Here is a 26,543-nt window from a genome sequence, read left to right on the forward strand (position 1 = left end):
CTGCTGATTCGGAGTTGTGCTCTGGCGTCGGTTCGATTCTCGCTTGAGCTGATTACCTGTTTGTTTTTTCCGTGGTTTTCCCCAATCGTAAGACGAATGTCAGATTATCTACGATGAATCCTCGGCCTCATCTCGCCACGTAGGTACCATCTCGCTATCACCAATTCCGTCAACGCCAATTAACTTAGTATTTGGTACAACGTCATGAATTAATCAGTAAAAAATAAGTTTTTTTTTAAATACCTGAAAATAAATATTGAAAAAAAAACTAGATATATTATTGTGATTTATTTGTTGACATTGAGATCAGGGCATGAACTCCAAACTCCAATTCAGATACCCTCTCAAGTGACAATGAATTACAGTTTTAAAATTTTTGTGTCAAAACAAAGGCAATGTTGTTCCGAGAAAAATACCCTGTAATAAGAATAGGTTTAATGTAGGTAAAACAAAATTATGGAACTATATTCATATTTTTCTGCTCAGCGTTATGTGATATAACACGTAACGTAACATTAATATATAGACTGAGTCATAAGTATGTTTGAAAAACACGTGAGCGTGCTCCTGAATAAAATACAAGAACAATTGCTTATAGGGAAATTTTACGGAAAATGCTTAGTTTCTGAAAAAATGGGCAGAATAGTTTTAAATACTGACTTTATTTCATAAGTATCTTAACAGTCTTTCTGTTTTGATTTTGTAGCAGTGTTTGTTTACAAACATACAATCCAGCGACAAGACAGTATCGCTTAATACGAACCTTTTGTTGAGTATGTGAACTTACTGTACTGTAACGCACTCCTAGGTTTTGTTCAACTGGACGTTAAACAACTCGTAATTCTGATTCCAGTATGGATGTAAGTACAGTAGTATGATAGCAGCAGTTCAGTGAGACTGTTCTATCAAATACTGAACAGTGCAGTTTAATGTACAATGGTGTTTACTTTTGAAGAACTGAGTGACATTCACCAAACATACTGTGAAATGCTATGCCTAATAGACGTTTCCCATCTGTGCCTTCATTCATCGCAGTGGATTGACTTTCCCGCGAGACAGGATAGCTGTTCAGACGTCGACATGTGGCTGATAGACCAAGGAACTACATGTGGAAGAAGGAGTCCTTGAAGCAATGGAAGAAATTCCGAGTACCAGTACTAGGAGAATCGCTGCTACAGTGAACAATCTCAAAGTTCTGTTAGTTCAATTCAACGACGCGAACGATATGATCATTACCATTACCAGCAAGGGCAGTCACTCATACCATCTGACCGTCTTGCTCGTTTACAGTACTGTCGATGGTTTTACGACAATTTATTGGACGTTGATTGTGCATTTATTACAAAAGTGTTATTTACAGATGAGGCAGGATTCACAACGGAAGATGTATTTAACTTTCATAACGAGCATCTCTGGGCAGCCATCAATCCTCAAGATATTCGATAATCTCGCTTTCAGCACAGATTTACCGTTAATGTCTGGGCCGGAATTCTTGGTGACAAAATCTTTGGCCCACATGTGCTACCAAACCGCCTTACGGGTGCGTCTTATCGTCAATTCTTAAGAACAGACTTGCCTGTCTTGCTCGAGGACGTACCCCTAAATGTAAGAAGGAAAATGTGGCTTATGCACGATGGCTCCCCAAAGCACTTCTCCTGGATTGTCGGTGAGCATCTCAATGAACAATTTTAAGAGCGATCCATTGGACGCGGTGGCCCAGTCTAGCTACCGAAATCACCCGATCTCACCCCATTAGATTTTATCTTTGGGGTTATTTGAAGACCGTCGTCTATGCAACACCAGTGAATGATGCAGAGAAACTATTGCAACGTGTACAAAATGCATGCTAGTTGATCGGTGGTGATATGTTCGAGCGAATTCGCCAGTTATATGTACGTCGCGCTCAGGCATATGTAAACATTAGAGGGGGGATACATTAAGCACCTTTCGTAAACATTAAATGACGATGCCATACATCTTTCAATCAGAATTCTGTGTTAATTACTTTTATTTCATCCAGAAACACGCTCCTCAAGCTTCCAAACATGTATTTATGACAGAATAAAAACAAAAACAACAAAAATACTCTGTTAAGGTTCTTACGAAATAAAGTCAGTATTTAAAATTATTTGTCCATTTTTTCAGAAACTAAGCATTTTACGTTAAATTCCTCTAAAAGGAATTGTTCTTCTATTTTATCCAGGAGAACGCTCACGCGTTTTCCATACATATTTATGACTCACTCTGTAGATAAATTATTAAATAAGTTTAGATACATATATGCACGAGTACAACAGCAAGAATTCCCTCGTCATTCCACCAACACTCTCTACAAGTTCCCTTATTATCATCTCCGTTCGTTAAAATATGACATCCTCTGTGTTGTGTGAAGTTAGAGCCACCGTCCGCTGTAACAGATGTTCCTCGCGGTTTGTCTTAAGATTGATAAATGGCAGTGGTGGTGAGTTCTAGACGACTCATAGCTCTGTATAAGAGGTACCGAAGCCCTCACTGGTTCCTGCTTGCATGTAGGGGATGACTGATACATATATAGATCTACAAGGAACAGCAGATCACCATCAGAGATGTGGTATAAGAATTAGAAGGACGGAGAGGAATGCGTAGTGAGGCAGATAGTAGGGCCGGCTTAGCCTCGCAGCACACTCAGCACGCAACTCATTTCATCACGGGTGTACAAAATGTTTCTTTAGGCTGCATTGCGTAGGGATGCTCCATGTCCTTCAAGGCAACCACTTTCATCAATTTCACTATGCTGCCATCTAGCGAGTGCAAAATACGTCACGTTAAAATACTTGGAATTGCATGGAGCAATTGTACTTCCATCTAGCGGTCGTTACCAAAAATGCCTTTTCGACGGTGGAGGCTCTGGTGGTTGTTCTCATTTTATGTTGCCATTACATAACATGGGAAAATACAGCTTGACTGTCCGATAAGCATCTCTATACCTCTACAACAGCAAGAACAATCAAGGAAACTAGGGAAGAAACTAAGCCGAAGTTCTGCAGAGAAATATCAGTGTCTAATTTACCATATATTAGTAATAACTTGATAATCAATAAAATAGTGTACTCTCTTTCACTGACTGCAGCATAAATATATTTTGTTTTTATTTCTAAGATCTTCAGAAGGCTGTTCTAGAAACTATACATTTTGTATCGAGTTGCAAGTTAAATCAGTTTTAGGAGATTTACACGTGTGAATGTTACTTACAGAGAGACAATAAAGTATAATATTTCCAACGTTGTCCTGCGCCGTGGCGTCGTGGTCTAAGGTATCCTGCCTGGGACTCGCGTTACGGAATGCGTGCTGGTTCGAATCCTCATGGGAGAAGAAATTTTCTCATGAAATTTCGGCAAGTGTATGGGACCGGTGCCCACCCAGCATCGTGATGCACTTGGGGAGCTACGATAGATAGCGAAATCCGGTTACGCAAACCAGCTATAACGGCTGAGGGGATCATCGTGCTAACCACACGATACCTCCATTCTGGTTCGGCATGTGGCCGTGAGGCCACCAGCCGGCTGGTCGGTCTTGGCCCTGCATGGGCTGTAGCGCCACGGATTATTATTATTATTATTATTTCCAATATTGGCATATAGGCTACCTACAAACTCAATGATAAGAGAGATTTTGTCGTCACCATTATTTGATATGATGATGAAGATGTTAATAGTGATGATGACGATGGTGGTGGTGGTGGTGATACAAAATACTTTGGCAATTGTATATAGGTTAAATCCTGGGCAATAAAATATTACTACAGCAAAAGTTACAAATGTCAAACTTCTAACCTTCCTAGCGTGGGCCACTGTCGCGAAATGTAAGAAGAGAGACTCGTGCTTCTAGGCTGAGTTCTAATGCAGCTTGGGCTGATTGTCTTGTTGGATTATTTTCTAGGTTTGCCTCAACTGTAAGGCGAATGTCAAGCAGTCTTATAGCGAATCTTCAAATTCGCCTCACCAAATACTATTTCGATATCACCAATTATGCTAGATAAACGCGTAGTTGATACAGCGTCGATAAATAGGCGATTAAAAATAACTTAAATCCCATCCTTCGATCTAAAAGAAAATACGAGTAGCTCGTCTGTGTCCATTTCGAACCCACACACTTTCCATTTGTAGCCATTCGTTTCACCGATTGAACTTGTAAAGATGTACTGTACAAGCACTGCTGCTTTGATAGCAGGGATTTTGTGTTTTTGTGAGAGAGTAAGCCTTGCAATTCTTTCCTTTGTTACAGATTTACTGCATGTTATCAAACAGGAAATGCCGACTTATTCATTATCTGGTAATGCTGGTCGTGGTACGACTCGGATTTCGACACGGCGAATGAGCACAATTTTATTACATGAGCGAATATGGACCAGGCGTGATTCGTTAAAAGAGAGTTTCCGATGCAGAAGGACTCACATCTAGGCGGTGTAAAGAGCATTTGTTCCAGGTGTATGTGTGCTTTGAAGCGAATGTAAAAACAGGGCGAGCAAAAATCACGTCGTGCTTCATGTCAATTGTTCTGTGTTGATTGCGCGACCGTGATGCAGGTATGAATAGGTGAGTTAGCTATTGCGAAGTATTTCCTCCCCTGTACTGGCGAACAATTAGCTGCGGCATATGAATGCAAAGCTTGTTGAGAATATAATCCTATTTTACTCCAATATGGCATAATTGTATCCTATCATATCCCAATATTCCAAGCCATTCTATCTCATCCCACAGCAGCCTGTCTTATTCTATTCTATCATATTCTATCCTAATCTTTTTTATTATATTCAATTATATTTCAATTTATCATATCACATCCTATCACATAGCATACCAGCCTATCCTACCCCATTGTATTCAAATCCATCCTATCAAACTTAATTCCATACCAGTCTATCCTGTCCTATTTTATCCTATTCCTTCCTCTCTTATTCTGCCATTTACTGTCCTATTTTTGTTCTATCCTAACCTGTTGTATTTATTTTGTCTGTTTTCCCTCGTCTCTCTATCACTTTATCACCTTTGCACTATATTAATCCGTTCTGTCTATCCTATCCTATCCTATCCTATCCTATCCTATCCTATCCTATCCTATCCTATCTTATCCTATCCTATCCTATCCTATCCTATCCTATCCTATCCTATCCTATCCTATCCTATCTTATCCTATCCTACCCTACTATTCTATCCTATCCTATCCTATTCTGTTCTGGCTTGTTCTGCAGGCAATATGATATCCTGATCTGATCTTTCCTACACTGTCCGACCTTCTCTGCTATTCTGACCTATCTGATCCTTCTCCATTCTATTCTGATATGCATTGTCGTATCCTGTTGTACCATATCTTGATCTAATGTGATAAGTCGCATCCTCACATATCTTTTATCACTATTTTTACATAAAAGAACGTCATATACTTATCTGATTTAACAGTGTAATGTTTTTATTTCATTTCTTGATTAACGTTTTCGGTTTTATAAAACCATCTTCAGATCATTATTACCTCTAAATTGAAATGTCACATTGAAGTACAATGGATTACATTAAACCATATTATATTAAAAGTATAAAATTATGTAAAATCATGCAAAGATTATCACGAAAACATTAATGTATATACATATTTAAAAACTGTTAAAATATTAAGGTTAAAAATAGATCTAATGTGAAAGTTATTTTGAGGAGTGTACAGTCTTACGCTTCCTTTCAAGTATAAAAAGGTTTATTATAACTATTTATAGAATACCTTTTTATACTTGAAAGGAAGAAAAGACCGTTATAAACTTATCTGATTTAATTGTGTAATGTTTTTATTTCATTTCTTGATTAACATTTTCGGTTTTATAAAACCACTAGTCGTAACGGTGCGCTCCGCTGCACCCGTTAGAAATAAATATAAAGCAATTACATAATTAAAATAGGACATTTGATCCAGGAAACATTCGTGTTTTATAGAAGGATAAATCGTTTATTATATTACTTAATTTAAATTGAATTAAAAAAATTAAAATGCGATCATTTTGATCCAGAGACCACTCATTTGGTCATAAAAATTATTTTAGGAAATACAGGAAACGAATGTACAGACTAGCCTATCAAGTTTTCTGTGCATTAGAATCTTACCTGTCCTCGATTCACTCAGAAGTTACTGTAATAACATTATAGCATTATATCCATCTAGAGAAACTACACTTTCCAATGATGAATTAATAATTAATTATACAAATCGGTTAATTTAGCTTCCGATATTACTTCATACAAACACAGAAACATTCCCTGTAGACTATGTTTCATAGATTTCGATTGTTGTTGTCCAAGGCCCCTTATAGACGAAGTCATTTGTTTTTTATTTCATTACACCGCCTTAGATGGCGTTGTTATTGTAATTTTGAAACTCATTTATCTCATTAAATATCAGTCCTATCAAAATTTTGCATGGAATAAAACTTATCGGAAATTATTTTTAAAGAAGCTTTTGTTATGTAATATTTTTCACGAAATTAATAATAAGGAAGATATTTCGATTTGTTTAATTCGAACCCCCTTATAACCCCCCTTTTAAATAAAATATTTTGAATGCCATATAGCCTAAATTCTAAGTTACAACGAACTTAATTTATATTTCAATTTTCATATAAATCAGTTCAGCCATTATCGCGTGAAAAGGTGACAAACATCCAGACAGACAGACAGACAGACAGACATACAACAAAAATTTCAAAAAAGCGATTTTCGATTTCAGAGCGGTTAATTATATATGTTAGGACCAATTATTTTTGGAAAATCGAAAATTAGCAGAAAAATTTCTGTTACAGATTTATTATTAGTATAGATAAAGAAGGTATCTTATAACTGTTTATAGGATACCTTTTCACACTTGAAAGGAAGCGTAAGACTGTACACTCCGCAAAATAACTTTCACATTAGACCTATTTTTAACCTTTTTTAAGAGATTTTTAAATATGTATATACATTAATGATTTTATAATATCCTTTGCATGATTTTACATAATTTTATACTTTTAACATAATATGGTTTAATGTAACCCATTGTACTTCAATGTGACTATTCAATTTAGAGGTAATAATGATCTGAAGATGGTTTTATAAAACCGAAAACGTTAATCAAGAAATGAAATAAAAACATTACACTATTAAATCAGATAAGTTTATGAGGGTCTTTAATGGAAAAACATTGATAAATCAATACAACTGATCAGAACAAAGATGGGTATTAAACTCACATATCTTGTCCTGGCCCGTCCTCTTCTCTCTTGTTCTGAGGGACCTCTTCTCTGATATCTTCATATTATCTTTGTTTCATTCTGTCCTCGTCTATATTGCCCTGTTTTTACTAGTTTGGCTTTCTCCTGTTATTTACCATTATGATCTGCTCTATTCTGTCACACTATTTTGACATTATTTATTCTGTTTTCTTCTCCCTGTCTGGCTCCGTTCTATCCTATATTTCCGTGTTCTGACTTGTTTTTTCTGCTCTGCGCTATTCTGTCCTGAAGTATCCTATTCTGACCTGTCTTGTGTGCTATAGGCCTATTTTGTCTTATTCGTTCCTGTCCTAATGGCTTCAGGATGTTCAGCTCCAGTATCTGAATCATTTCCAAACCCCTATTAACTGCTAAAATTGAAGTAAAGGAGAAGTTTGTAAACGTCTGATGAAATAGGACAGTAGAGACTTTTCATTTTAATGCTCATGTCCTTTATTTTGAAGTGAGTGATCACTTTTGGAAAGTTATATCTTTCTATCTACGGTTAAAAACATACAGAAGCTAATTTTGTAATTTTTTAATCATTAGGCTAAAAATATAGAGGAACAGTACATGATGACTTCATTGTTAATTTATCTTGTCTTGACCTTCTGCGCAAATCGTGGCTACAAGAAATAACTTCAGCAACAATTATATCGTCATTTCCGTACAATTATTTTATAGTGATAGAGTAAGAAGGACGATTCACATAGTAAGAAGGACGATTCACAATGTTCGAGTTGGAAGTGGCGGACAACAGATTAACGGCTTTGTCTTTTCGTGTATAGTTTTAGATTTTACACCGAACGAAAGAAAAATTAAGGTTCATTAAGTCAAGAAAGCAAGATTTGCTATTTTAATTTGGATATCTCCGGAAGTGATCGAACAGGAACTTCTTGGACTCTTGCAGTTCCATCAATGTTGAATATATATATCTGAAAGGCTTATTTATCATCGAAGATACTGTAATTCGCCAGATTGAAGAATAATAGATCTATATTTTTTACGTGAACATTACACGGCTGTTATATTTTTTCTTGGGGAATTTTAGATGAAACGTATATCTACTACATGATCCTCAGCTCCACTTTTCTTACGAAGAAAACAATACTAAAGATTCTGTCAACCTTAAACATTAATCGCTGAAATTTGAACTCAGGTCCGAGGTCGTCGTAAGCTAACACTCTGCAAACCGAGCTGTCAAGGCGTCTTGCGAACTTAATGGTATGTTCCGTGACCATTAGATCACGAGTTTCGAATTGAGAAAATCAATATCAGCAACAGAAATAACAATAAAGTCCTTGGACTGTTATCATCATTAATATCCTATTCATATCCTACTTTTCTTGTCTCCCATTCTACTTTTCCTCATTGGTAGTGTTTATAAACTCTGAGCGCAGATTTGAGAATGTCGTCACTACGTGTGCTATTTCATAATACATTTATACAACGAAATGAACTCTTTACTACGTTCTCAACTTGCTTATAACAAGCAGAAACTTGTGAAAAATATCAGTCAGATTTCGCTAACATTGTTTACTAATAAAATTAAAAGAAGTAACGTTTTAAGACTTTTAATGGAACAATGAAATAGATATTACAGACGAACAAAAGTACAATTTCTGTTGTCTCATTAAATTAATATCGAGAATAAAATGTATAAAATTATGTAATTGGAATAACCGCTATTTAAGTTTTTAATATTAGCTATAAATGGAAGCAAGATGAGAAACTTCAACTGCTTCTTTGAAAGGATATTTAATCGTAGGAAGAAAAGAACATGTTTCTTGCGAGTCAACTGCTGTACTATACAAACAATTATGAACTGACTATTCAAACAGGCTTATCTCAAGTAGCAAACATAAAAGCCTTTCAAGTAATTACAGAAGTGTCGGATAACAATAATTTACAGCGTCGTTGCTTAGGTTACATGTTAAGAGAAGGTTAGACTAACTTTATTTATATCCTCTGTAATATTAACCGCGATATGTGCAACGGTTAAGAGGTTCTGCTTTAACGTGGCAACTTCAGTTGTTGGTTCGAATCCCACTTAAGCATGGATAATAAGTTGTTTGTTATCAAAATGATGTCCTGTGCTCTCGTTGGTCGAGGCCGTCTCTTGCTGACTAGAAGTCACGGAATGTGTCCACCTGAAGATGTGATGGATATTGAAGGAATTCAATTACCCTTTATCAGAACCATTCAAAAGATGAACGTACGTAGCCTATATTAAAGTATACCTATGTTACGACGAAGAGTCAGTAATTACAAATTGAAGTAGCGACTTACATTTTTAATGAGACGCCCGAAGATATCACCGCTAGGTGCTAGCATTATCGATGTTTCGCACAAGGGAAACAAAGAAGCAGCATTTCTGCACGAGTGTACCATTGGTGACTTGATCTAAGCATTGATGCACGTATTGTCTCGGGCTGGTAATCGATTGACTAGAGAATAGTACCTAATTTCAGAACTTAAACAATTAAGAAATTGATCTCCTTCAGTCGTATATACGATTACGTATGTCAATATAACGAATAAATAGAAATGCCATATAATTATTATATTATGAGAATAAATGCATTCATATCCATTATTATGGTTTCATTAACTTTACTGCAGTTTGCTATTCTGCATTATGTAACCTGAATGATTGTCTCGTGTCAAAGCTTCATTCACACTATAGCGCTAACGTCAGAATTATAGACTTGAAATTTAAAGTAAAGTACTCTTGCGCCTCTATTAATTAATCACAACCATTTATTTAAGTTAAATTCGAATCTAACGTAACACCATTTAACCTAGATGCATATTAATGCAACGTAGTCTAATATAAATGCATTGAGACGTAATGTGAACAAACCCTATTTAATTGAGTGTAAATTAAATTAGCCTAGCCCACGGAATTAAAGGAGGAATGAAGTCCCTTCAGTAAGCCATAACAAGAAAAAGTGTTTTAAAAATACGTTACATTTAGTTTAAGTAAAATTGGATAACTTGTGTTACTTAATTAAAATAATTCATGGGGACACAGAACAGCCAACTTTTTACACCTCATGAACACATTACTTTATTTTATGCAGAAGTAATAGTTTTTCTTTAATTTATTTTCTTGCTGAAAAAGAATTCTTTGTCCATTCGTATATTTTAAACGATTTTCAGTACATAACCCCCCAGTAACATCTCCACAATTTAACATTTCAAAAACATTGTTTCAGTACATGTAAATATCCAAATAATTATATATTTTTAATTTTCAGCTTTCTAGATTAAATATAAGGCGAGAAAAGGTTCGTTTTGTATGGAAAAACTAAAACTAAATATAAGTGTTAAAATAAGACATCTTACATTAGTACGCCTTCTCCTCAGAAAAATGATAAGTTAACATGAACATAATTTTAGTATAATTATATGTGATACACTATGCCATTTTAAAGAGAAAAAAAAGGATAAATTGGAAAAAACACATATACGAGTATATCTATAATTTTTCACTCAAAATCCGTAAATTTATGAAGGATGAGTATTAAAATTAAAATGTGTATAAGATTACCACTTCTCAGAAAACCGAAAAATTAAAACGGATAAAATTTTGAGTGTAATAATATGTGATATACATTTCAAAGAGGGAAAACCAAATATACTTTAAAAATAAAAAATAAATAAAAATGTTCGCCCAAAATCCAATTCCGTTGCCGCTTAAAGTAAATTTGGGTACGAGGATAATATTGGCGTTAGTATTTAATATTTTTGGTGATAGTAGTATTAGTGGTAGTCGTTTCTTAGGCCTAACGGCACTTTTAACGGCAGAGGAAGTTATTCAATGTCGAAATTCATAGTGAGCTAAAAATGACCAACAAATTTTAATTTGTCCTAGGAATCAGAATAGTTTTACGTGTCGTAAGTATACGACACTGGACCAGAAACTTTATTTCCCTCTCGAAGGAAGCAATGTTAATCATTTTTCTTTAAAATTCATCGCCCATGTCCAGGTTTGATCCAGGGATTCGCGGATCCAACGGCTAGATGGTAACCTTTAGATTTCTAGAACACCGAGGACGAATAGTGTTTTGAGATTACTATAGATCACAACACGCAAGAAGCTACCGGCGTCGCTCAGTCGGTTAAGGCACTTGCCTGCTGGTCTCAAGTTGCGCTCGGGCGCGGGTTCGATCTCCGCTTGGGCTGATTACCTGGTTGGGTATTTTTCCGAGGTTTCCTCCAACGGTAAATTGAATGCCAGGTAATCTATGGCGAATCCTCGCCCCTATCTCGCCAAATACTATCTCCCTATCACCAATCTCATCGACGCTAAATAACCTAGTAGTTAATACAGCGTCGTTAAATATAACCAACTAAAAAAATAAAAATAAAAAAAAAAACACCAAGGTTACAAAGGAATTCCTGTAACCGCTTTAAATTTTATATTTATTTTATTCTTTTCTTACTTTCTTCTATACTCATACCTATTTCCCTCCTTTAATCTATATTTTCTTTTCTTCTTTATTCTTTTCCATCTTTCTTTTTTTCTTTCTTTATTCTAATATCAATTTTCCTTAATTAAATATTTGATTTATTTACGTTCACTTTCCTTCTTCCGTCCATCTCTGTGAGTAACGGTTAGCGCGTCTGTCCGCGAAATCAGCTGGCCCGGGTTCGAATCCTGGTCGAGGTAAGTCACGTGGTTGAGGTTATTTCCGAGGTTTTCCCTCAACCCAATATGAGGAAATACTGGTAATTATCGGTGCTGGACCCCTGACTCCTTTCACAGGCATTATCACCATCTCATTTAGACACTAAGTAACCTGAGATGTCGATACAGCGTCGTAAAAAAACCTCCTTAAAAAAACTTTCCTTCTTCCTTTATTTTTTAAATTATGAATTAATTTTATTACCGAGCGGGCTGGCCTTGAATACGTGAGGTCCGGGGTTCGATCCCAGGGGCCGGCAATCCTAACTGAGGTTTTTCATGGTTTCCTCAGTTATTTCCAGGCAAATTCCGGGATTGTACCTCTTGAAAGTCCTTTCATATGTGTGAGTGAATGATGTGTAATGTCTTAAATGTTTATGTTGTATCGGAGGTGGCCCTGGCATTGAGCTGATCCCTCATCCGGGGTGGCCCCTCATGTCTTGTATGGTCAAAAAAGTATGTATGTGATCCATAGATTAATTCCTCTCTCGACAGGTTGCGGCCCTGTAAGGTCCGTGTCGCGTGAGTCGTATAAATGTACCTAAAAGGTAGAGATTAAACTAAGAAAAAGAAGAAGAATTAATTTTATTATTTAATATATTATTTTTTCTAATTTTTCTGTCATTTCTTTTGTGATTAAATTTATCTGTGTTACGTTTGCAATTTCATTTATTCATTCATATTTTTTTACGTACGATACCGGACCAGTACTACCGCTACTGAGTCATTCCACGTCAAATCGCCCAGCAATAAAACACGACCTTCTCGGAAATGGTCGAATTTTTTTCATGAATTCCAGACATCAAATAAGGAGACCCGTATTTTTTATTTTCACAATTATTAATTATTTGTGTAGTTATGAATATTTGAAGTTACGCAAATTATGCGCGCACTGCTACATAAACTCGCTTGGAACTTTGTGTCTACATATAATAGAGATTTTCGGTTTGGCGCATTTGAAAGACGAAATACAACACTTTTTATTACTTTAGGCCTATCACAAATACATTTAACATTTGGCCTATTTTTTTAATCATTTCTTTTTCAAAGCAAAATTACTATATTAAATAGCCAAGTTAAAAATCTGAAAAAATATAGACTTGTTCGCTGATGTATTATCTGTAAACTACTGCATTTATAAATATGGGATCGACACCCATACATTTGCAACAATTTATTTTCCGGAGGCATGCACGCGCTCGCGATGCCCAGCTAATGAACTGCTTGCAGCCATAGGCTAGAAGGCTGCCCGTGGAAATTCCCCGTTGTATCTGATGTCACCATACTAATCATCAAATGATTAATACCTTAATGAACAGTAAATATCTTATCTAAAATTATTTTATTATTGTCAGCTCAGGGGGAAGCCCTTCACAGTTTATACTGTAATATAGCCAAGTGTTTGATGATAGCAAGACTGGGTAAGGCAGTAAACTTTATGGCAGTAAACAGGTGGCATGAGAGAAAAATAATCAGTTCGGTTTTGAATTTCGCGCAGTGACGTGACTTCTATACAACATGAGTGATGGTAAAGATCGCGTAATATATAAGTGTTTAAATCCATTTACCTTCCTAATCACGCTTTTAAAAAGAAAAGTACACTAAGACGCGTAAGTCGCGACTTACGAATTGATAAAGCGAATTGATAAAGCTCAATTTAAAGGAGTCTTTGAGTGTGCAAATATGTGATTTTTTCCGTAAAAATCAATCAATTTCCGCATAGGTCAGGTGAAATTATATGCGAAGCCGGTAGTTCTTGTGATATTAATAAACATGAATCAAATGAAAGTGCGGACAGAGAAAGTGATTATCCCAGTATTTCTTCTAGCAGTTCTATGGATACAGTGCTAGAAATCAGTAATATTGAGGAATTAAACAAGAGTTTGATGTCAATAGAATCCCCCTATCAAGAAAAGAAAGATACAACAAAACGATACCCCCGTGAAAAGTTTCAAAAGTAAAAGGCTCCCTAGCAAGTTTTTCATGTAGAAGATGCATCATCATCCATTCAAAAGTCAGCCATATTTTATTTTTGACGGAATGCAAAGAAAGTGCAACCTGAAAATTACATAGTTATTGCAGACTTTTCTGAAAATTATTCATTTGTAATACAAGATTCAATGCAAGGTGTGCATTGGAACATATGCCAAGCCACAATACAGTAAAATTTTAATTTTACTTCCTACTTTATTTTATTTTATATTCTCTTATAGGCCTATTAATATTATATCTGAACTGTGACCGAACACGAGCGCTGCTCATTCGGTCTCAAATTTTGTTAATCTACTGCATCTCCTTTTTTATATTGATTGTATTATTTTATTTCTATTTCTCTTATGTGTAATTATATTCTTTATTCTGTATATTTAAATAAATAAATAAATAAATAAATAAATAAATAAATAAATAAATAAATAAATAAATAAATCCTTTCGTAGTATATTTCAAAGGAGATACAGAAATTCGTTACAAAAGTAATGTCATCTCAGAAACCATGAAACATGACACCGATCCCTTTCACTTTTTTCAATCCGAAGCAATCAATTTCTTAAAGCAAGAATTCAATGATATGAAAAAAAATCATCTACTTTTCCAATGGATCAAGTTCACAAAAAAAAAAAAAAAAAAAAAAAAAAAAATTTTAAATAATTGCTTACATGAAGACGATTATGGAATTAGTGCTGAATGACACTGGTAATGATCCATGTGTTGGCATTGGAGATACTGTTAAAAGACTTGCCACGAGAGTTAGCCTATACAAGATCCTATAACACAAAAAAAAACTGTTTGATTAGTCACAAAAAACATTTCTACCGTGTCATTTATATCTTGTCCATTCAATAAGCACAAAAACCACACTGAAAATTTGCAGGCCAGATACCATAATCTAAAACCAATAACTGGTACATTAAAATTATATTCTTTCATTCCGTTGTCAAAAACTGAAGATTTAGTAAAACAATTTTCTTTCAAGAAAGAAGGTAGGCGAATGAAAATTTAAAATGTGAATGAAAAGAAACATTTGAAAAGCATAATGTACAATTATTTGAAGATATCATAATAAGTAAATTAGCAGTGTTTCCTCGAGTAACTTGATCCGTACTGGGTGTAATGTTGCAACGTTCAGTCAATTATCCAGCGCCGATAAACCTCTTAGCGCGCTTTAACGATTCCCGTCCACTGCTGCTGCGCCGACCGCTACACATTCTGTCGTAAGTAATTAAATTTCCATTAAACCATTGGAGATCCCATTCTGATTTTTTTCTGGAATTATTAAGAATACTTTAGTGCACCTAGTAGGCATTTTTTTTTTTTTTTAGATTTTTAATAGGGCTATTTCACATTGATGTATATGTTTTAAAAATTGAATTATAAAAAAATATTTGAAATAATTATATTAAAATTAGTTAGTAAATATTTAATAAAAGACAGTATTTTAAGCTTTTAAATGCATTTTTCAAAAAAATTTTAACATCAATATCGTCAGAAATATGACGCTTTAAATGTTGCATTGTGCGACATTTTTAACGAATTTTAACAAGTAATATTTTAAAAACATGTGGACTTAGGAGGAAATAAAAATACACTTGTTGGTTTATGAGACCCATAGAGTTGGTAAAAAAAATATAAACGCAATCAGAAATATGAAGGTCAAAATGTGTATAATTTTGTGCGATTTGACGTGGAATGACTCTAGTATGTATCATTCATTCCAAAGATTACCCATTCTTCTTTTATTTCTTTTTTTTCTCTTTATTTTTATTGTTATTTACTTATATCCTCCGTCCTTTCATTTCTTTACTTCTATTTTTTCTTTCTTTTTTCCTGTTATTTTTATTTCATCCCTTAGTACCTTATTTCGTTCTTCCATTCTTTCTTTTCTTCTTTCTTTCTCTGTCTCTTTCTCTCTCTCTCTCTCTCTCTCTCGCTTTTCTTTATATTAGATTGCTTCTTTTTTCTTCGGAGAAAGGAAACATTAATGTAGAGGAGGAGAGATACACGTAGAAACCTCGCTGACACGAGATGCAATATGCCTGTAACACAGTATAATAATTACATGGCATAAAACAGGTTATGACGATATGGATTAGTTCCAACCAGCTCATTACATGGTGCAACGGCTGTGTTAAACCTTGAGGTTCTCAGTGTGCGATTATTGAGTTACCTATTCGTGTTTTATATGTCATGAGTAGCATCTAGATTCTAGATAATTAGTCTGGTGACCTTGCTGTACAGCGCACTCTCACTCTCTTTAACCTGTTAAACCAGGTTGTGCGAGACACTTCAGTGAACTCTCACATGTCAGCTGTGATAATCAATTCCTCCCACTACATGCATTCCTTTGTTTGGGATTCTGTAACAAGTATAATACACTAGTCTTTTCAGTCACATAAAATCTATGCATGAACCTTTTCCTGTTTAATTGCAGATTATTGGAGGCTGTGAATACAGAGTACAAAGCACAGAAAACATTTCGCTAGCTACTGATAACCTATTAATGAAAACATTCGAATAACTCTTTATTGAAAGATAAAAGCTAAAGAATTTCAGAATAATTCTCTGCTAGCTATAATGTTCTAGTTTGATAGGAAGATGCAGTGATTTACAACTCCTCAACTTACGACGTCGAAAAGCTGTTTCTTTCCTGGAGCAATGGCTTAAAACTATACTTATAGCGCATGAGGTTAGTGCTGTGTTCCGAAGAACAGGCGTCTGAAGAATAAACATCGAACTCTTATATTGATGACTAAAAAGGGATTCCTCGTATCTACAAAAATGTTCACACATTTTAACTACATTGTTTAGAATAATTGCGTTATTATTGTGTTCACAAAATCGGAAAGTTAACTAATATTTTTCCTTCGAATAGAAGATCTTGTAAAGCAGAAATATATGTAAAAAATCAATCTATTTTGAGATAATTTAATTTTTAAAACAGTTATGATTCACCTGCAAATTCACAGATAGTAAAAAGTGTCATTTCATAGCTATCGATATATTAAGGGCTAATAAGTGTGTATATACTGTAGCTGTGCTATTTCTTTATCTTGAAAGAAGTTCGTAATACTTTAATTTTTAGAAAAGTAGGCTACTGAACTACACTGTCTGATTTAATTTGTCATAATTCAAATTAAAAAATTTAATAACTGTAACTGAAATTTTGATGCCTTGAATAATAATGTCTCAATGAGGAACACAAAATATTTAAGTACAGATCACACCTTACAGTCAATTTCTGTTATGTCTGGAATATTTTAATTGACATCAACTTGTTATAATTTATTTGTTACTGAAATATAAAATCGCCAGTTCTAAACTGAAAATAAAATACGAGAACCCAAATCATAGACTTTTATGTACAGTTACACTATTGTTGTTGTTCTTCTTCTTCTTCTTCTTCTTCTTCTTATTATTATTATTATTATTATTATTATTATTATTATTTAGTATTACAAATTACTATTTATTGCGGGCTTATCACTATGAATTATATATATTGAAATAGCATTAGCAAGTTTCGGACAACACCTATTACATTTAATATTATAGAAACGCTTCAGTATCTCGAAGCTCGGTGCTTTCGAGCTTTGCAGTGCGGTGATTGAAAGTCATTGCTCTAGACTAGAGTCTACATCATCCATGGGCACCATGTTCCCGCACGGGCACTATATACACCACCCCTTCATTTCTCTCTCCACAAATATTCCACCTGTCTGCAATGTAGGTACCATAGCATTCTAATCAGGGGTGCGTGAAGTGGTAAAATGTAGCGAATAAACTGCAGGTTTGGTCCTAATTTCCAAGAAACATAAGAACGAGAGTGTATTATTATTATTATTATTATTATCAAAGCTCGGAACTTGGGGACTTGTGTCTTTGAACGTGGCTAAGCGACCGGACTTCAATGTCAACAAACTCCCGCTTCCAGCACGGAGGTACTGTCAGGTCTGCTATAAAGGTGGTTCCTGGTCGGAACAACATATTGATAATATTATGGTAGCTTGAAACACGTAATTTTAAAGAATATATATATATATATATATATATACAAGCAAAATATATCAAATTTACAGTTCTGCTCTGTACATTTTATTACAGTAAATGACTACATGGATTCGAAGATTTTCGAACCCATAACTTCTTCGTCTGTTAGTTAAACATGATTTGAAACGAAAGAAACTTATTTCCACGTCACATGAAGTGACGGGAGCAAACTTAAAATACTGAATGTTTTCACTGTCACTGTTTCCTGTTCGATTTTCACCACTTGCTAGCTTATCTCGTATCTGAGAGAGATAAGTATTCTAAATTTTTCTCGAAAATAGTTTCAATTTCTATGTCACTACTAGGGAAGGTTCCACTACGACTTGATCCATGGCTATGGACAAATTTTCCACCGATTTAAGAGACTGCAATGTCTTTCAATGAATGCCCGTTTCCAGTCTCTAGTTTATGTGTGGCACAACTTACAAAATATAAACTCTTCATTCGAAGAAAATAATGTATCTCCTCAGAATTCCTCCACGAAATTCTGTACCTAAAATTTAAGAAATATATTTTCAAACTTCTATAATACCCATTCGAATACCAGGTATTTTCTCATTCCTCTAACAGACCGTTTACTTGTAATTCTCTGAATGTCATTTGCTTCGACATGACACAGTTTATTCGTTCGTCTTCTTGCCATTCGATGTGACCACGTTCTTAGTACATAGACTGTCCCTGAGCGCTTGCAGCGTGAGCTTTTTATACGTTGTACCTGCAACCTTATTCATGCACACGACACACAAGTCCCCAAGTTCCGAGCTTTGATTATTATGAACAAAGGTAAAGTTCAATGCCTCAACAGTTCAGCTAGGATTTATATAAAACATTATACTTAATATCAGACAGCACTTCGATCTTGAACATAAGAAGGAATTTGACAAACAAAAATATAGAAGCAAGAGTTTAAATTAGCGTTATTAGAAATGGTTTATATAAATAAAATAGTTGTTACATGCGATAAAGCAATGTGTTATTTTAATGTAATTTGTTGTGCATGTTGAAATAGTAATAAAGTTTTCAATAATATACAAGAATAATTTGTTAATGGAACATCCAACCCACAATCACTACTAGTTGAAAATGCAGTCCGATCAATTTATCGCTTTTCAGACACATAGGCGAGTCATAAAAAACAATATCCTTTTTCAAATGTCAAGTAAAACCAGCAAGAAATTGTATGAATTATTACATAATGACAAGTCTCCTAACTTACGTAATTTCGCAGCGAAGATGCTTATAATCTTTGAATCCACGTAGGTCTGCGAACATTTTTTCCCTAAAATGTACCTGATGAAAATATTACGCGTACAGCTAATCATCTCGTAGCTGCTTTATGTTTATGTAGTGTAGTATTCATCATAATAAAGACAAGCTCGTCCTGACCAAACAGTATAGGCGATCTAGAACTTATAAGTGATTATTTATGATGAGTGTTATGCCATAGCGACCATACAGTATGCATGCCTATAGCCTATTACGTATATTATTTGATTTGAAATGTTTAATGCAATGGCATGCCGCATTGTGTAGTTTTTACATTCCTTAGCGGAAGAAAAGGCAAGTTCATGCGATCTAAACACATCCGAAATATTGTGGAAGTTGTGAACTGGATCATATTTAGCCTACCTCTCCTTCATTATGTCCAGACATGGTCAAGATTACCTCACTGAGATGATTCGCCATTCGTCTTAGTCCATGTTTCGGTATCATGAGTATAGGATTTTCCAATATTTTGTATATATTCATTACAGTTTGTTTTATTTTTCATATTCTATAGCCGACACTTATTTCATATTTAATCCCGTGGCAAATTGACAACTACTGTACTGAAAATACACTATTACTTAAACGTTAAACCGTTGGCTTTTCGTATCGATAACTCAGGTTCTAATGCCAATGAGTCCAAGGGAGTTCATTATTGATAAACAATGGATGTGTTAGGGAAGGATTCGCATTATACGCCCATTTCCTTATCACAATTTTCCCATTGCTCTACTAGGCTATAGTTAAATTCATCCTACTGGTACATAAAGCTCGAGGTACTATTGCATTCTAAGACATTTCAACTCCAAGGAGCAAGTCTGCACAATGATGATTTATCTACTGAAAATAATTCAATGAGGACACAATGTCCTTAAATAGACATCAGTACCACGACCTCTGGTAATGTAAAATTCCTTTGGCAGTAAGTCATGGACCGTCTGAGATATAAGTAATTATGATCGTGTTAGACCGGAACTGGCGCGGACAGTCTTTTGTTTGCAGTAGCCTTCATGGCTATCTTTGGGTTTCCATGAGACACAGTACAATAGTTGTTGTGTACTTAATACAGCTGCCGTGTAATTTATCATGTAGAAATAAATTACCCTAGGCGGAGACTTATTTTTTTCATATTCAGCTATTAAGGAAAGTAATTTTAGGTCTAAGTAAAAAGTTAAAAATGGAGTCTCCGACAGAGTAATTTTAGGTCTAGGTAAAAAGTTAAAAATGGAGTCTCCAACAAAAAAAATCAATTCAATACCTATTTGGCCATATAGAGGCCATTAACGTGTTGTAAATGGAAAGCAAGAAATAAATAAGTAAATAAATATATTTCACAAAGAAAGTAAAACCCAAAGCATAGAGGTATTTTTCAACAAAATTTCAGTTAAAAATTAGGTCTCCAATAAAAAGATCAATTTAACACCAATTTGGTGATATAGAAATCATTGATGTGTTGTAAATGGAAATTCATAACTAAGTAAATAAGATAGTTCACAAAGAAAGTCACAGGGCAAACACAAAGCATGGATGTATCTTTCAACACAATTTCTAGAGCCAAGAGCTGATTCGAAAGTGATTAATTTGTCGTGAGAAAGCCCATTATATCGTTCCAGACACTTCTTGTATGTTTATGGTGGATAAAGTGCAATAGAGCAGGTCCTCTAAAGTTATTTTTTTCTGCCATAGACCTACTTATGCTAGTTTTATTGTCACTTTAACGATGCAAAATACAGAGCTGTTCTTGTGATTTAAAATTAAAGGACCGTCGACAAAATGTTGGCAAACAGAGGAATAGGTATAATCTTCGAAGTGGAAACTAAAGTGACAATGAACATACTATACGCACAGTTAGCCGAGCTGCTACGTATAGTGGGCTTCCAAGCCGAAGACCCGGTTCAAACCACGGAAAACTCTAGGAAAATTTTTGGTGAAAAAGAACTGTATTAGCTGGCGTTTCGTCTTTTCTCTTATCACCATTCAATTTTGTCTCCATAATTCATAGTCATCCCTGTCATAGATGCCGAAAACAACGGGACTTCAACGTATCTTCTTCCCAGAGGCGCAAATCTCTGGAACTCTTATTACAAACTTTTTTGTACTAATGGCGGGTATTTGATTGTTCGTCATTCATCCATAAGAAGTCAGTTGTGTAGCCCAATTTGCCGATAGAGTCGTTGCAGAAAATAGGAAAGACTGGAGAATGCTGGGTTTTCAGTGTAAGTCCTGCCCCTGGCCAGAACAGTATGAATGAATGAAGTTTACCTTCTTTATTTTTTCTTTTTTGTATTTATCTTCATCCCATTCTGCTCACAGCTGTCATTTAGCTCCATCTTAGTATCATCTCCTCTCCTGCTAACAATGTCATATCATCAGTAAATTTTATGCACTTCTTTCTTCTTCCTCCTACTATCACTCCTCCTATGTTCTGAATACAGTTCTTCAATAAATCCCCCAAGTAGATGCTGAAGTGTGTAGGTGATAAAGGGCATTTTTTACGTACTTCTCTCCCTATTTCTCTTTCTTCTTCTATCCTGATTTTGGTTCGTTTCATATAACGATTATTGTACATCCTTCTCTCTTTCCAATCCACACTAATTTTCTATAGGATTAATTACTGTAGTTGCTTTTAATTATGAGCACAATATTGACATTAAATCATACCTACGTCTCAAGCACTTGATTATCACGTAACGTGTGGCAGCACTGAAGTGTCTCTGTCGCTGTAGTAATCATTCACCCAAGTACTGAAATGTCTGAAGTACTGAAGCATATGCCAAAGTCTTGAATCGCGGCCGATTTCATTCGCATTAATCGGCATGCCAGCTTTCCATGACGGATATTGGCTCTCGTTTCCGGTCTTTCTTAACTGCTTACAAACTGGCACGCTGATCAGGTTATTTTATCCAAATTCCTTTCACTCGATGCAGTTATTGCATTGCGTAAGTTTCGCTACTGTGATGTATACACCACGCCTTCCATCCAGTCTCGGGACACCAGTTTCCAGATAAGTGCATGGCTACGCTGTAGGTATATTACTGAAATCATTGCCTATATTTACTAGAAATGTGGAATACTTTTAAAACTGAACCTTCAACCACTGTACTCGGCCGTAGCTCAGCTGGCGATTTTTTTTTTATCGAAGCTGATGTTTGCAGATTATTTGAAATATGTGTTGTAAAGCGTATATAAATACGATTTCTACAAAGTAAAGATGAGGATGCGGAGACTTGGCATCTGAACTGTGCGACAGGGGAAAGAATGAGGTATCAGAGAGTTGGTTTCATGATGGATAAGATTATACGAATCTACCGACATGGAACTTCATCTCAGACTAAAATCTATCCTCCCTCTTCATAATCATTGGTATATACTGTAGTCATGGCACATAAGGCAGCAGGACAGATCTTGCCTCCTCTACTGTACTTCGGTTCATCCTGATATTCTGTCCCTATGATTGTTCCATTAGGTAATCTCTGCAGTTGGAAAGGAACGTTAAGCCTATTGTAACCATTGCAGTATACAACATTGGAATTACATCCGCTGAGATATCTCTGTGGTAGTGTGTCTGTTTCCAGACTAGCCGGCCCGGGTTCGATTGCCGGCGGGGTCAAAAATTTTCTTATAAAGTTTCTACCTCGGGACTAGGAGAGATGGCGGTGCACAACTTCTAATCACTAAATTATGCACAAATATGCCTGGGTTAAATCCCAAAACTTTCCGCAGTGCATATAAAGGGAAGGCATGTGTCAATGTTGATAGTGATTCGTCCGTCGGATGGGGACGTTAAGCCTGGCGGAGCACAGTGGTCTAAAATCCATATTTAGGAGGACAAATGGAGAAAAATGACATGTAAAAAAATGAAATTAAACCCTTAAATTATTTTTCCTATATAACTGAGTAACACTGAATTGATAATCTTAATCAGCGGAGGTGGCTGCATAGCGAGATAAGAAGCCGGTAACATGCCACATTTCGCCACCCAGCATTTCATACTCAGCAAGCGCCGCGAGTCTGCCGTTTTCCTTGTGCTGTAACTCTGTTGTAAGTGGTCGATTCCATTCATATTTGGTATGAACATGTCAAGTAGTTCTTTAGGTATGTAACACTGTTTGTTTGTGTTACATTTAATGTTATTATAGCATGTCAAATTAGCATGAATGGACACGGGACAAAATATAAATATAACCATTGAGTGCAGACTTTGCTAAGGAAGAGAAGAAAAAAAACCCCTTTGGTTCGTCCAAAAATGATTTTTTTTACTTCCTCCACTATTTACCTCTATTTTAAATCTAGACTTAAGGTGCGCAGATTTGCGGAAGTAATAATTTATGAGCACTATTCTTTCGAGGTGCAGTAGTGCAATTTTTCTCGGTTGCAGTTATTTCAATAATCTGTGAACCGAATCTTCTTCCGCAGTATAATTCAGGGAATTCAAGATGGCAGCTTGTTAATTATGTACCAAATAAGCTTCCCGAGTGTCCAAAAGGCGCAATAGTACCTAAAATGTTACATTCCCCCCCCCATAAGATTTTGTCTAAATGCATCCCCCTGTAAGGGGCACTTCTGCTCATACCAACGTAAACAGAATTTGTACACAAAACAAATGTACTAAGTGTAACTACTGTATAAAATTTCATAAAAATCTGTTAGATAGGACAAAAGTTACTAGTTTTGTCTAATTGCGCCCCCCTATAAAGGGTAGTTACGCTTAGACCAACGTAATGAGAGCTTATATACAAAACATACATGCTACCTGTAACTACTTTGTAAAATTTTATAAAAATCTGTTAAATAGGAGAAAAGTTACTAATTTTGTCTAATTGCGCCCCCTATAAGGGGTAGTTTCCCTTATACGAACGTAATCAGAGCTTGTATACAAAACATATATGCTACTTGTAACTGCTTTGTAAAATTTCATAAAAATCTGTCAGATAGGAGAAAAGTTTCTAATTTTGTCTAAATGCGCCCCCCTATAAGGGATAGTTCCCCTTATACCAACGTAACGAGAGCTTGCATACAAAACATATATGCTACCTGTAACTACTGTGTAAAATTTCATAAAAATCTGTCAGGTAGCTGAAAAGTTATTAATATGTCCCGCTAAATTTGCATTCTAGACCACTGTGCGGCGGCATGTAATTGTAGATTTGTTTTGGAACTCTTGTGTTACTCATCCTGTCTAAATGTTGCAGCCATTTAAATCTGTATTGTGTTATGTCTTTCTCGTTGCATTTACTTTCATTTCTTCTCTGATTGTTTCGTTATTTATGTGGTCTAATAAAGAGCATCCTTTTGTTTTTCTTAAGAATCTAATCTCTGATGCTTGTCTGTATTCATGTCTCAGATGCGTACATTAATATGTTTAGCCATTGTTTTAAAAAATTCAATTCTAGTAACTAATTTTGCTAATTTTATATTCACATCTCTTTCAGGATGAAAACCTATTTCACAACCCAAATATTTAAAATAAGATACTTATTCCAAGGGAATATTATTAAGTATTACTTTAGATCTTTGTTTTTCTTTGAAAATTTTAAAACAATACTGTTTACATATTTGATTTAAATGATGTGAAGATCTTTGTTTATAAAACAGTTATATTACCGGTTGTTCTGAATGGTTATGAGACTTAGACTCTCACTTTTAGAGAGGAACAGAGATTAAGGGTGTTTGAGAATAAGGTTCTTAGGAAAATATTTGGGGCTAAGAGGGATGAAGTTACAGGAGAATGGAGAAAGTTACACAACGCAGAACTGCACGCATTGTATTCTTCACCTGACATAATTAGGAACATTAAATCCAGAAGTTTGAGATGGGCAGGGCATGTAGCAGGTATGAGCGACTCCAGAAATGCATATAGAGTGTTAGTTGGGAGACCGGAGGGGAAAAGACCCTTGGGGAGGCCGAGACGCAGGTGGGAGAATAATATTAAAATGGATTTCAGGGAGGTGGGATAGAGTATGATGATAGAGAGTGGATTAATCTTGCACAGGACAGAGACCGATGGCGGCTTATGTGAGGGCGGCAATGAACCTGCGGGTTCCTTAAAAGCCATTTGTAAGTAAGTAAGAAGAGCTTTGTAGTTTATCTTCGTTTTCCCGAATAATTATTAAATCATTGACGTAGATGGAAACCCATTATTCAAATTAGTACTCATGCATGAATTTTACTTATTCCTATCACAATATGGAATCAATTTTAATTTGTTTTAGTAAAAAGACACTCATATAACCCATATTTTATATCTACTGATGTATGTCTAGAATTTTTTGTTGTTGTTGTTTAGTCAAAGATAATATAGACAGTGATATAGCATTTGTAACATATGCACATATTATTCATGTAAGTGATCATGTATGCATTTCAGTTGGTATTATGGATTTTATTAATTTGTCATACAGAATAATCTCTGTAATGTTGACAATTAATATTTGAGGAAACACTGAAGGAGGAAGGTTCGATCTGGTATTGTGGATTGGATTCGTCGTAGCTCAGTGGTCAGAGCGCTTGGTACGTAGAACCAAGGACGCGGGTTCGATCCCCGGCGCCGGATCGAATTTTTCTCCTCAAATATTAATTTCAGTTGGTCCCAACACAGATATATTGCTTATACCGTTAGACTGGTATTACATTTACAGTAGGTACTAGAAAGCCCATTATTCATATTCGTATCTATGGATAAATTTTAATTGGTATCGGTATAAAAACGTGTTATAACTCTGTTAATTTAGAAACCATTTATTTAATCACGATGTGTAATGTTGAATGTTGGTAAATCTCAGTATACAATAGTATCAAGCAATTCAAGATAAACAAAGGCAGATGGGCGGGCATCAATGTGAACGAGGCTCTGCGGCCGGGCCCACAAGGCCGCGCGCTCGATGACTGGTCGGCTGGTGGGAGTGATGTTGAAACTCGTGTTGTGCTGTTGCAGAAGGAGCAGAGTGTGGTGATCGCGAGGATGTGGGGCCGGGCGATGCTCGTGGTGCTGGTCTCCCGGCTCGTGGTCCGTGCCGCTGAGTACCAACAACTTCACCTCGGGGGCGCCATCAACATCTTCAGTCGCTACGGTTACCTCAGCATCAGCATGCGCGTCGTACCTCGCAACGACTCTGACCCTACCTGGATCTTCAGGGAGCCCACCGTCGATATATTCAGGTCAGCAGTGCTGTGTTGTGCCGTATTGTGCTACTAAAAGGATGGAGTTCGCAAGGAACGTATTTCCACGTCAGTGTTAGTCGTGCAATGCGCAGAATGAGTGATGGGGGGCAA

The 26,543-nt window shown here is 35.6% G+C and overlaps 1 protein-coding gene across 1 annotated transcript in view; it reads left to right on the forward strand.

Moving 5' to 3' along the window:
• tsl (membrane-attack complex domain containing protein torso-like) overlaps positions 1-26,543 on the forward strand; it is a 159,409-nt gene that overhangs the window by 82,804 nt on the left and 50,062 nt on the right. Inside the window, exon 2 of the mRNA XM_069830517.1 lies at positions 26,206-26,429. Coding sequence (XP_069686618.1) covers positions 26,233-26,429 — 197 coding nt within the window. The 5' untranslated portion in view covers positions 26,206-26,232. The remainder of the gene's footprint in view (positions 1-26,205; positions 26,430-26,543) is intronic.

The sequence above is a fragment of the Periplaneta americana genome, chromosome 1 (genome assembly GCF_040183065.1).
Source record: "Periplaneta americana isolate PAMFEO1 chromosome 1, P.americana_PAMFEO1_priV1, whole genome shotgun sequence".
In the NCBI taxonomy this organism is placed as follows: Eukaryota; Metazoa; Arthropoda; class Insecta; order Blattodea; family Blattidae; genus Periplaneta; species Periplaneta americana.